We start from the raw sequence: 12,787 nt of genomic DNA, 5'->3' as shown, positions 1-12,787 counted from the left end.
TCCCATATCATTCCTATATCATTCCATTTCATCATCTCATTATAACAACTAATTTCTCATATTTCATTTTGACATACATTTTAATTTGCATGCCGGGCCTCAGTTTTTACAAACTTCCCGGAAAATCCATCTCACGCATGCGCACTTTGATATAAATATTTCTATTGGTTTGCGCCAGAAATTGTCATCTTATTTGTTTATTTATTTATCAAGGCGTATGTTTTATGTCCTTACAGGTAATTGTTGTTATTCATTATGTTTCATTATCATGTATATTTCCATTGATCGTTTATGTATTTCGGAACTGTATTTATGCACTTTGATATAAATATTTCTATTGGTTTGTGCCAGAAATTGTCATCTTATTTGTTTATTTATTTATCAAGGCGTATGTTTTATGTCCTAAGAGACATAAACAGACCATTTCCTACATTTGAAAAGGACCATACGACACAAGGAAAAAAGCTCTTTTTCCTAAGATAAAGTTCTATTTTGGTAGGTTTAATTATTCATATTCTTGTTTTGGACGAGTTCCAAGTTACGTCTAAAACAGATAACATGAAGGTCACATTGCCACTTTTCAGCTGTATTTGTGAAAAGAAAACCAGGTGTCAAACCATGTTTAGTTTCTGGTTAAATCTTGTTTGAACCACCAGTTCACTGTAAACTTCCTCACACAAAAAAAATCCAACATCCACAGAAAAATTTGAATGTCTAGCCTTTCGAGACAATTAATTTTCAGTTAAGTAATTTAAACCATTGGGTCCTTAATGGCAAATATATTTAAATCAGTCTATTCATTTACGTTTCTGCAGAAATGATTTATTAAAGTCAAACATTAAATTTTGCACCGTGCAGGATGTTTATTTAGTAAAGCAGACTGAAAGTTGCACTTTCAAGTGTAGCAGACAAAAAGTAACACCTTCAAGTGTAGTGTGACAGACTGAAAGTTACACCTTCAAGTGTAACAGACTAAGTTTCACCTTAATGTGTATCAGAGTGAAACTTGCACCTTCAAGTGTTGCACCTTTTCATGTAATAATGGGAACAAATAAATACAACAAGGATATAAAATCAGACTGTATATTTCATTAAATGCTGCCTTTTTCAATGGTCATCAGGGACTTTACAGAATACATATAATACAAGTATCTTTAAACATGCAAACATTTATTTGAACAGTACTACAGCATTCACACAATCATGGGTGAAAGTTTTCAGGATTATTCCTGAAGTTCAGGATTTTCAGTCTATTGAAAGCCTTCTATTTCCTATGTAAAACTTTAGAAAAACTGCTAAATTCAGGACTTTCAGGATTTTAAAAATTTCCAACTTTCACCCATGCACAATTAATTTGATATTTGTACTTGCTTTAAAATTGTTGTCCTTCAAACAAATTTCATCAATGCACATACTTGTGTATTTTTTTAATAATTAGACCTTTGCACTTAAATGTTTTTTATAGCCCACAAAAAAAACGTGTATTATAAGATTTACATGAAAAATCAAATTTATCTCGGTATTCAATCACAACAGAAGTAATTTTTAGACAATTATATTTTTGGCACCGTATTACTTTTATGGTATCACTATTACCCATTTGACTTTCCAGCTGACCTTGGAAAAGACCATGTCATTTGTCTCCCCATACTATGTATCAAACATGATCCTGCACTTATGTAGAACAACCAACATTTACAAGCAAGCTTGGAAGTTTAATTTAACGTCTGTGGCATGTCTCAAACCCATAATGGTGAGAGATAGTAAGTCAAGGTCAAGGACCTTAACCACTTGGCCGCAGAGGTCTCTTAATGTCAATGGAGGGTCTTAAACCCATAGTGGCAAGAGGCAAATGATTTAAACTGTAAGTCCATGACCATGTCGGGACTCTTTCCAGGTTAACTCCATACATACATATTTCAATTATCAAATAAAATAATTACTGGCATGAAACATTTAACAAATATATAATAATTGTAAACAATTTCGCTGTAAATGAATCCATGAACACATATTATACCACATACTTCAATGATAGCCACCACCATTTAAGCCCAACATAAAACATTTTTCTTAATATTATGTAAACAACCAAAATGCCATTTGTATAATAAAACATACAACACAATGAATCTATGTAATTACAAATTTTGTTCAGCACTAAAATAACACAATCTTTGGAACATAGCATGTTTACTGTGAAAATAATTTTATTCACGCATTTCAGGTAAGATCAAGATATTAAATTAAATCCTTGGGAGTAAATAATAACAACTAATTAATTTGCAGGGGTGGGGGGAAGGTAACAGATAAAACCCAAGGGAGTAAACATTAATAGCTTATTATTTTGCTGAAAAAAAGTAAGATAAAACCCAAGGGAGTAAACAGTAACAGCTATTTAAGTTTTTTAATCTTATTATTTATTGAATTCACAACAACTGAATATTTAATGAAAAAGTGATAATAATCAAATATTAATGAATCATTGAGATTTAGTAGAAAAGTGAACAAGATATATCGTTTCTATCAGGAGCACTGGGTGCAGGAATTTTTCAAAATATTTCATTTTAAAATGATAATGTTAAGATTTCCCTTGGCAAGAAAAAAATTAATTCATTACATACACTTAGCGACACCTTCAATCATGACATGAAAAATATTTCTTGACAATAAAATATGTGCAGAAATAATGAGTATTAACCATTAAAGTTGCACACCTCAGGATGAAATGTAAGAGATGTATAAATTTAAAAAAAATCTTAGAAAAAGTGAAACTGTTAACTGTTTATGCAAAATATAACAAAATAAGGATTTTTTTTAACACTTAAATTCTTCCCTGTAACTAAGCATACACGAAATTATTGCATATTTAGACTAACTTTAGGTTATGCTTGTTGACTGCAAAGCACTGAAATCAATTTATGTATATATGTGTCAGCACTTGACTACTAATAACAGTTTTTCAGTTTTCATACAAAATAAAACCATAAAATCCAGAGGTGTGTTACTTTAAGGAATATTTATTGAAAATACATGTATGTATATATATATGCAATGACAATTATCTACAAATACCTTCTTTTTGCAATAGCTGCCTTTGAAGACATTATGACAAAAAACACCTTCAAAAATGAAATTTGCAAAATGAATGTGAATAAAATATATATAATGGTATGAATAACATTTTTTAAAACTGACCGAGTGCAACACTCTGCTTCTACTTTCACTACAATACAACCTTCTCAGGACTAATTCATACACAGTTATAAGTATTTGCCACAAATACAAAAATCAACATGAATCTGCAGATTTGATGTTATAAGTTGATTTATACAAAATTCATCACTCAAATATAGCACTAGAGTAAATTTTTTGGGGTTACACATTTTTTTCTTTCTTTTTATTTTTGTTGCGCCACTTTTCCATGTAAAGGTGGAATGATTTCGAATTGCCATGATAAAATTTGATGAAGATTCTAGTCAATGAAAATATTGCAAGTAACTGAATGCCTGATAAACAACTTTCACTACCTTTTAAAACAAACATATATATTCACTGAGCATATTAATAAATGATGTAAATGACAGATCCATTCTTTATGCATTTATAATGAGATTGATATAGGAATGATATATATTTTATAATGGAGACTAGATTTTTTTGTACGCATATCTGGATTTTTTTTTATTAAAATAAAGCATCTTTAATATAAAGCACAGTATCGACATTTCCACCTAGGACATTTGTCCCCCACTCTAAGACTGCATTATCAAACATTTGCCCCCAGTGGAAATATCACCTTGGACATTTACCCATAAATTAAAATATCATGCATAAAAGGATAAACACATTCAAAGTAAACATATTTCTGCAAGTAAACCTAAAGCCAAAGTATTTTGAAATATTGAGCATTTTAATGAGATACTTTGTTAATTTCCACTTTTGTATAGCAACTGGGAGATACATTTTTAATTTTGAGGAACAAAATGTCCTAGGAAGCAAAAGTCTCCAATTTATAAAAGCACACCAGAAAAGTGCATGTTTGTCTCTTCTATATAATTTCATGAAAAATTGCCAGTTTAAAGGTCACTTCTGGTTAAGGTCATGATGATTTTTATAGGTCAAGGCTGCAGGTTAAAGGTCATGCTCTGCCACACTCTGTTTTAAGTAGTCTGCATATAATGTTTGCTGAAAGATAAAATATAATTCATTTATTAAAGATCATAATTGTTTATTTATTTTTTCCTATTTCTAAAGAAGCAACCAGAGGCCAAAGTTATAGAGAAATTCTCCAAACTCAGATCTCAAGGATTTGATTGATCAGAAACTGTCAAAGAATGTACACTGACCAATGAAAAACCGAAGATTTGAGACCGAACTAATGAAAAAGTTTTATAACCCCTGGTATTAAAATACTTATAACAATTACAGTTCAAAATGTTCATCTATAGCAACACAGACTCCTTGGAAAATGGTTTTTATGTAAGTAAGTTACTCTGCTTTGTATTTGGAACAGTCCATTCAAATTTTTAAGGAATTTTAATATCAAAATACAAAAATTGAGCTAGCAATTTGTGTAAAGGTGAATGACTTTCTGTTCCAGCAGGTAAAGTGTTAAGTCTTGTTTTTTGGGGTTTTTTTAAATATAATATTTTTTTCACAGCCATTCAAGCAAGTATTTGTTTGTTTGTTTTTTTGGTTTTACGTCACATCGACACAGTAAAGGTCATATCGCGACGTTCCAGCTTTACTTGCGGAGGAAGACCTCGGGTGCCTTTCCGTGCATTATTTCAGGCACGAACAGGCACCTGAGTAGAACCATCGACGTTCCGTAAGCTAGCTGGATAGCTTCCTCACATGAAAGAATCCAAAGTCCCTGTCGGGATTTGAACCCACAGTGGTGAGGGGCAAAGGTTTGAAGTCAACCATCCGGCCACGGACGCCCCAAGCAATATAACTATATCAGTTAATTATATGTAAAAGTACAAAATTATTTTTAAAGTTTTTTAGGTTTTTTTTCTCGATATTAAAGTGTTAAAAGAATTTAAACATGGGTAAGGAAATACTTGTATATACAAAACATATAAGTAAATACCTTTTTAGACTTGACAATACTTTGTACATAGTCTTTCATCTCAAGCAAAGACCTTCTCTGTTTCCTGGACAAAGTGGGTTTTGTTCTGGAAAAATAAAACATACACATACAAACATGTTTAAAAAAGCCAGACGATGAAATTTCATTACCAAATCAAGAACATGTTGCTAGAACCATCAATTAAGAACCTCAGCAACATTCATACATCTTTAAAATGAGAAAAAATAGAAATATGTTTTTTTTCAACTTCAAATTGAATTGATCCCTGGATGTGATACAGAGTCCAAGGTATATAAATAGCAAGAACCAAAAAAAAAAAAAAAACCAAACATTTCAGGTATAAATAAATAAAGTACAATGGAAAATGGTATTTAACACAACTGAAGGATGTGAGGAAGAAAAACTAAATGCTCCAGAACATAAAAATCGTATGAATATTAAATACAAACCAATTGTATTAATTTATTAATATAAAGTTTTGTAAACCTTAAATTAAAAACTTTTTGTACACTTTCAACGATTTTGTACACCCTGTTTCTTTTTTCCAAAAGAACTTGAGAAAAACAAGAAGGACAACTCTGAATTTTCATAAAACTAATTTGAAACAATGAATGATTTCCCCTACCTTGATGCAAATTTAGCCACTAGCAGCATGAGTAGGGCAACACCCAATATGGCAAATAAAACGTACATTGTGTAGTCTTTTGGTATAGAACTCCAAGCTGTAGTCAATGGTCCCTGAAATACACAAAAATTGTCACCAACATATTTCTCTCAATATTTTATCATGAAACAGAAAATTATACTAGAAAATATTCAATATGCATATATGAACATTTATTTACATACAAATCATAAAACCATTCATTTGTATGCATTAAGCTCCGGCTAATATTTCAGGTGTTGAATACACAATAATAATACATGTATCAGAATACCCACACTCCTCCCTCAGTTGGGCTGTAAATTAATGAAAAGACCATTAACTACAGGCCTACCAGTCAACTTTACAAACAAAAACTGTACTGTATATATGCAACAAAAGTTTTGTATAACTGATATAGTCTGAACGTCTGAAACTATTTCCAGTCTATAAAAACTGTATCAAAAGAATATCAAGATAGTGAGATAGAAGGATAACTTGGCTTATATGGTCATAGAAATAATATCTCACCACTGAGGCAGTATGCTTTGAAAATTTATATGCCATTTGACATTTCATTTTCTCACCCACATAATGATATTTGCTATTTGTATATATTCTTTCTTATTCAGTATGTTATGCTATATTAATTTATAAACCACTTTCACCAATGAACAGCCACATGTCCTTCCTAACCTTGAAGTATTCTAAATCAACCTTGTAGTCAGTACATCTGTATATTGGTTCAATGATACAAAGTAAGTACAAATTATATGGCCATGTCAGTTAGTACAAGTTATATGACAATGTCAGTTAGTACAAGTCATATGAGGATGTCAGTCAGTACAAGTCATATGAGGATGTCACTTGGCCACATCATTTACTACAACTTATATGACCATGTCAGTTAGTACAAATTATATGGCCATGTCAGTTAGTACAAGTTATATGACCATGTCAGTTAGTACAAGATATATGGCCATGTCAATTAGTACAAGTTATATGGCCATGTCAGTTAGTACAAGTTATATGGCCATGTCAGTTAGTACAAGTTATATGGCCATGTCAATTAGTACAAGTTATATGACCATGTCAGTCAGTACAAGTTATATGACCATGTCAGTCAGTACAAGTTATATGACCATGTCAGTCAGTACAAGTTATATGACCATGTCAATTAGTACAAATTATATGACCATGTCAGTTAGTACAAGTTATATGGCCATGTCAGTTAGTACAAGTTATATGACCATGTCAGTTAGTACAAGTTATATGACCATGTCAGTCAGTACAAGTTATATGACCATGTCAGTTAGTACAAGTTATATGACCATGTCAGTTAGTACAAGTTATATGACCATGTCAGTTAGTACAAGTTATATGACCATGTCAGTCAGTTCAAGTTATATGACCATGTCAGTCAGTACAAGTTATATGGCCATGTCAGTTAGTACAGGTTATATTTGCAGTATCTATCACCATATTTCTATTGTGTAACTAACACAGTTAGACCTTTTTGGCATATTCTGACCTATTTTTTGTAATTTATATGGATTTTAAGTGTTGTTAACAATGTGTAAATTACATTCTTTGTGCACTTGACACTTCTCTTTTTTAAAAAAAAAACATTTAAAATTTTTCGTGAAAATTAGCATGAATCTGGAGGCATGATGCTTTAAAATTGTCTTGGAAAAACCAATTTTACAAATATACAGTAATAAACACAGACAGTACACATATATGAAGGTCAATCCTTTAACCAATGTCACGATCTCAAGAAAATAATATTCTTTTGGACAGAAATAAAAGAAGACCTACACAACACCTGAGACAAGTTTTCATTTCTAAAATGAACAGTAGATTTTAAAACTTTTATCAACTAAAAGTTTGGACACTATTAGTTTTTGACCATGTTAGTGGAAAAATTTATGTGTATTTGTTGTACAGAGGTGAATGAATAAAAGAAATAAACTTACTTTGACCCATGAAAAAAAAAATTTTGCAATTGAACCCTCAGTAATAAATGAATATTTGATGATTACAAAGATTCTGTAGCAAAATAAAAATTCTTCCTGGTTAAAATAAAGCCATCTCTCGATATCTTTCAGAAATACATTGACAGCAACTGTCTCAATATAGTTGTCAACTTGGTGCAATAACTGAGTAACTGCTATTGAATTTAGAAGGACTTATCCTGTTATTGCACTTAAACAATGAATTTTTCTTTGTCACCAGCACTCTGAATATAGCATTATCAGAACCTTGCTTTCAACTATTTGCTTGCTTATCAATTTCAAATCTAATAGCAAAGTTCATATGTCTGAACCATGTGTGAAACAAAAATAAACTCACCAAATACAGTGCTAGAGTATCAACAAGATCTTTTCCCAAGACAGATTTGAGAATTTTATTTTGGGTGCTGATCAGGAAGGTGGACAGTAACAGGAAGGGAAGTAACATTCCGAGAAACCCGTATGACGCCCCTCGTACACGAGATTTCAAATTCTGAGATGATGTTGCACTAGAATATAAGAAAATAAAGATTAAATCATCAATTGCAGAAACATAAAGAAATGATTTTCAATCAAAGAATCAATAAAGTTTTTATCAACTAAATTTCAAAAGTTTGTGTATGTTACAAATTGGTATTTTCGGAATGATAATGCAAAAATAGAAAAATACTTTGCATCATCCATGTTTCAATAAAATGAAAAGAATTAATCTCAAGATAATAAAAACATTTGTATTGTTAAAATTCAATCAAAGATATCATACATTTCTATTGTTTAACAAGAGGTGCTAAATCCACCTATATAATTAGTCAATTGCAACTCTTTGCCCTCAGGTTACCTTACATGATATTCAGGTTTTTGTGACCTTTAAATCTTTCTTAATCATGTTGTTTAAAATGATATGTTACACACAGTTTCAATTTATATGCAATGTGTCTAAATATTTCTATTTTAGGTAGGGGGAAAAAGGACCTCAGTGGCTTAGTGGTTAAGGTTGCAAACTTAATATCACTTGTTCATTGTCACTGTGGATTCCAAGGTAAGTAGTAGAGCTCAAGTGCCTGTTTGTAGCCTGAAAAACTGTATAGAGGGGCACCTGAAGTCTACTTTATCATTAGTTTTATTACCTGTACAGTTTTAGTATCATTTGACCCTAACTCAAAAGATTTTAAGGTAAATACATGAAAGCAGTACCAGTCTAGAGCTCACAAATGTGAATGGTTGGCCCTTGCAACTTTATAAAATTGACCTTCCACAGGGGCAGGAAGAAACACTCAATATGTGCCCTTTTTTAAATTAATCATATATATATACATATACATATATATATATAATCAGGTTCAAAATCCACCTACCTATCAGTTGCCAGCTTGTCTTCGACAGCATGTGCTATCTGGTCACAATCACGTTCAAGGGAGTTAAGCGTGTTCTGTATTGTCTGATTGATCGTCTTTTCAATCTCCTTACAAACTTCCTCAATCTGATTAGTACATCGTGCACCCTACAATCAATTTGTAAAGAATTATAAATAGACCTACTTGTTTTGTTCCATATTATCAGAAGCTTAATCAAACAGTGGCTCATTCTGTAATGGCATTTACCTATTTTTCAGCAAATAACTAGTAATTCATCCACAAGCTTTGAAGATATACGAGTACTGCAATTCACATCGTAAATCTTTACAAATTGTTTAATTAATTCAAGCTTGGATATGATTTTATATGAACAGTCCTAGCAACCAAGAAAAAAACAAAGATTACTAGTACTTACTTGGTTACTTACTTTAGAGTTCATAGAAGGCACGTAGATTGTTGGCATATCAAAACCAGTCCTGTTCAGGTTCGGGCGCTTGCATAACTCTTGTACAATCTGCATCATAACTCTCTGAAAAGATGGCAAATACGGATACAAAATTTAAATTTTCTGAAAGCATTGCAAACATGGATACAAAATCTAAATTTTCATAAGGGAAACAAATTTCCTGGTATCTAGACAGTTCAACAATATTATATGATTATAACATAAAATTTCTACCACTAATGTGAAGTCTGAAGCCTGTTAAACAAAAATTTAAAATTTGACCGATTCCCTGCTTTGTAACTGACAAATGGGTCCTTTGTTAATATAAAATACATGCACACATTCAACTTAAAGGAGTCCATTGAGCACTCGCCAAAACATTATCAATTTCTTATTTTCCTTTCCTATTATTTCATTTACTGTTAAGTGCAGTTGCCCATATTCAGCTACGCCCTTCCAGGGTAAGTTTATTTTTGGGTAATACATGATACAGTAGTTGCCCCACTCCAGATGTGAAACTCTTTCTTTTACATGCCTGGTGTGAAGCAGGGATATACAAGACATTGGTTTGAAGGATCTTATCTGTAAGACCATTAGTTTTTCTAGAGGGGGAAAGGGGGAATCAGTCTTACACTTAACACTAACCCCCCCCCCCCCTCTGCCCCACCTGCACATTTTCATTAGAACAGATGCGTTCCTATTAACAATCTAAACAGAAATTTTATTACATATACTAGATATAACAGGAACAAGGGAAACAACTCTTGCTATCGAAAATAACAAGGGCAATAACTCTTACCTGTCTATCACTTTCAAGTCCAGCCTCATCAGCTTTGCTCAGGTAAAATTTCATTCTCTCAGCATGTTTCTGGCTTAACTCCTCTACAATATTCAACGTTCTCTTGCACAGAGCTTGGCCGATTGGATCGAAGAACACAAATATCAAGTCAGCTAAATCTCCTACAAATAAAATAAAGCAATAATTGTAAATTAACATATCACCATGCAGATATTTTTACATATTGTAGAATAAAGCTTCAGCAGGTACTAACAGCAGGGCAAATGTATTTAATATTTGCAATAAAAACCAAAAAATATCAAAACATCAAGCAAACTTAAGAAAAAAAATTAAGAAAATTAACGAAGTCAGCATAAACATCAGGAAAATTGCATCAACAAACAACAAGTCAGCATAATTATCAGGTAAACTACATCAGAGAATCACCAAGACATTAACATCAGATAAACTACATCAAAGATCATCAAGACAGCAGAAACATCAGGTAAACTACATCAAAGAATCACAAAGTCAGTAGAAACATCAGGTAAACTACATCAAAGAATCACTAAGTCAGCAAAAACATCAGGTAAACTACATCAAAGAATCACAAAGTCAGCAAAAACATCAGGTAAACTACATCAAAGAATCACAAAGTCAGCAAAAACATCAGGTAAACTACATCAAAGAATCACAAAGTCAGCAAAAACATCAGGTAAACTACATCAAAGAATCACCAAGTCAGCATGAACATCAGGTAAACTACATCAAAGAATCACAAAGTCAGCAGAAACATCAGGTAAACTACATCAAAGAATCACAAAGTCAGCAGAAACATCAGGTAAACTACACCAAAGAAACACCAAGTCAGCATGAACATCAGGTAAACTACATCAAAGAATCACAAAGTCAGCAGAAACATCAGGTAAACTACATCAAAGAATCACAAAGTCAGTAGAAACATCAGGTAAACTACATCAAAGAATCACAAAGTCAGCAGAAACATCAGGTAAACTACACCAAAGAAACACAAAGTCAGCATGAACATCAGGTAAACTACATCAAAGTATCATCATATCAGCATTTACATCAGGTAAATTGTGTCAACCTATATTAAGCCAGCAAGAACAAATTGCATCAAAGAAATGCTAAGGCAGCAGCAATATATCATTAAAGATATGCCATGTCAGTATTATTTCTTTTTCTAACAGGTGTCAAGTCAGTAAATATATTAAGGAAATGTCAATTCATTATTACCAAGCAATTTTCAATTAAGAAAATTCCAAGTCAATAAAAACACAAGGCAAACTTAGTAATAGAAATGCTATATCTTCCTTGGTGAAATGCCAAATCTGCATATCAGGCATACTTCATTACAGAAATGCAAAATCTGCATAAAAATAGGCATACTTCAATAATGAAATTCCATATCTTCAGGCATACTTCACTAAAGAAATATCAAGTTAACATAGTTATCACGCAAATGACTTATTTGAAAATATATGCCAAGTCAGCATTTGCATTAGATATAATTCATTAAAGAAATACAAAATATTTATCTTTAAATAACAGGCTAACTTATATAATGAAATGCCAAATCTGCATAAATTTCAGGAATACTTCATTAATATCAGGCAATTTACAGCATAAAAGACTGCCAAGTCAATGTAAATATTAAGCAATTTACAGCATAAAAGAAATGCCAAGTGAACATAAATATCTGGCAATTTACTGCATAAAAGAAATGCCAAGTCAACATAAATATCAGGCAATTTACAGCTTAAAAGAAATGCCAAGTAAACATAAATATCTGGCAATCTACAGCTTTAAAGAAATGCCAAGTAAACATAAATATCAGGCAATTTACTGCATAAAAGAAATGCCAAGTCATAATAAATATCAGGCAACTTACAGCATAAAAGAAATGCCAAGTCAACATAAATATCAGACATATTTTATAAAAGTCTTAAGAAATGCCAAGTTTGCATAAATATCAACCAAACTTCATCCACAAGTTACCAAATCAGCATTATTTCTTTTCCTGAAGGTCAGAATGATGATAAATCAAATTTGATCCATAATATTCCTGCAACATGTATTGTGTTACCTTTAAGCATGAAGGAAGACTTTTATAATGTTCCTATTTCTAGAGAAGACGGAGAGAAACATCTCTCCCATATCACTGCACGACTGGAAAGTCACAGAGTTAAGCAACCAATTGCTGTCGCCGCCGAGCTTAAAACATCCATAAATTATTTTTATAAAAGGCTTCTGATACAAAATTTCTGTTATTTTCAATATCTCCATAGAAACCTAATGACAAAGTTTTCATTGCATTTTCTCATAGAATGTTCATTTATCATATAGTTTTATAGCTTGGAGGAAAACATATCTATAAAAGTCTCATATTATGATTATTTGAATTATAATGCACAAAAAAATCCAGACAATGGGTTACG

The 12,787-nt window shown here is 31.7% G+C and overlaps 1 protein-coding gene across 2 annotated transcripts in view; it reads right to left on the bottom strand.

The window, feature by feature from the left end:
- Window positions 1-1,069: 1,069 nt before the first annotated feature.
- Window positions 1,070-12,787, bottom strand: part of LOC132720355 (uncharacterized) — a 50,347-nt gene continuing 38,629 nt past the window's right edge. The window contains exons 6-12 of one of the 2 annotated variants that reach the window (XM_060704475.1): window positions 10,350-10,510; window positions 9,521-9,634; window positions 9,106-9,251; window positions 8,091-8,259; window positions 5,721-5,833; window positions 5,096-5,180; window positions 1,070-4,188 (exon numbers count right to left, since the gene is read on the bottom strand). In XM_060704475.1, the coding sequence (XP_060560458.1) occupies window positions 4,135-4,188; window positions 5,096-5,180; window positions 5,721-5,833; window positions 8,091-8,259; window positions 9,106-9,251; window positions 9,521-9,634; window positions 10,350-10,510 (842 nt within the window). In that variant the 3' untranslated portion in view covers window positions 1,070-4,134. The remainder of the gene's footprint in view (window positions 4,189-5,095; window positions 5,181-5,720; window positions 5,834-8,090; window positions 8,260-9,105; window positions 9,252-9,520; window positions 9,635-10,349; window positions 10,511-12,787) is intronic. The other variant, XM_060704476.1, reaches the window with a different exon arrangement.

This window comes from Ruditapes philippinarum, unplaced genomic scaffold (genome assembly GCF_026571515.1).
Source record: "Ruditapes philippinarum isolate M1 unplaced genomic scaffold, ASM2657151v2 ctg1747_1_1_1_1, whole genome shotgun sequence".
Lineage (NCBI taxonomy): Eukaryota > Metazoa > Mollusca > Bivalvia > Venerida > Veneridae > Ruditapes > Ruditapes philippinarum.
This window is presented reverse-complemented; position numbering and strand designations above follow the sequence as displayed.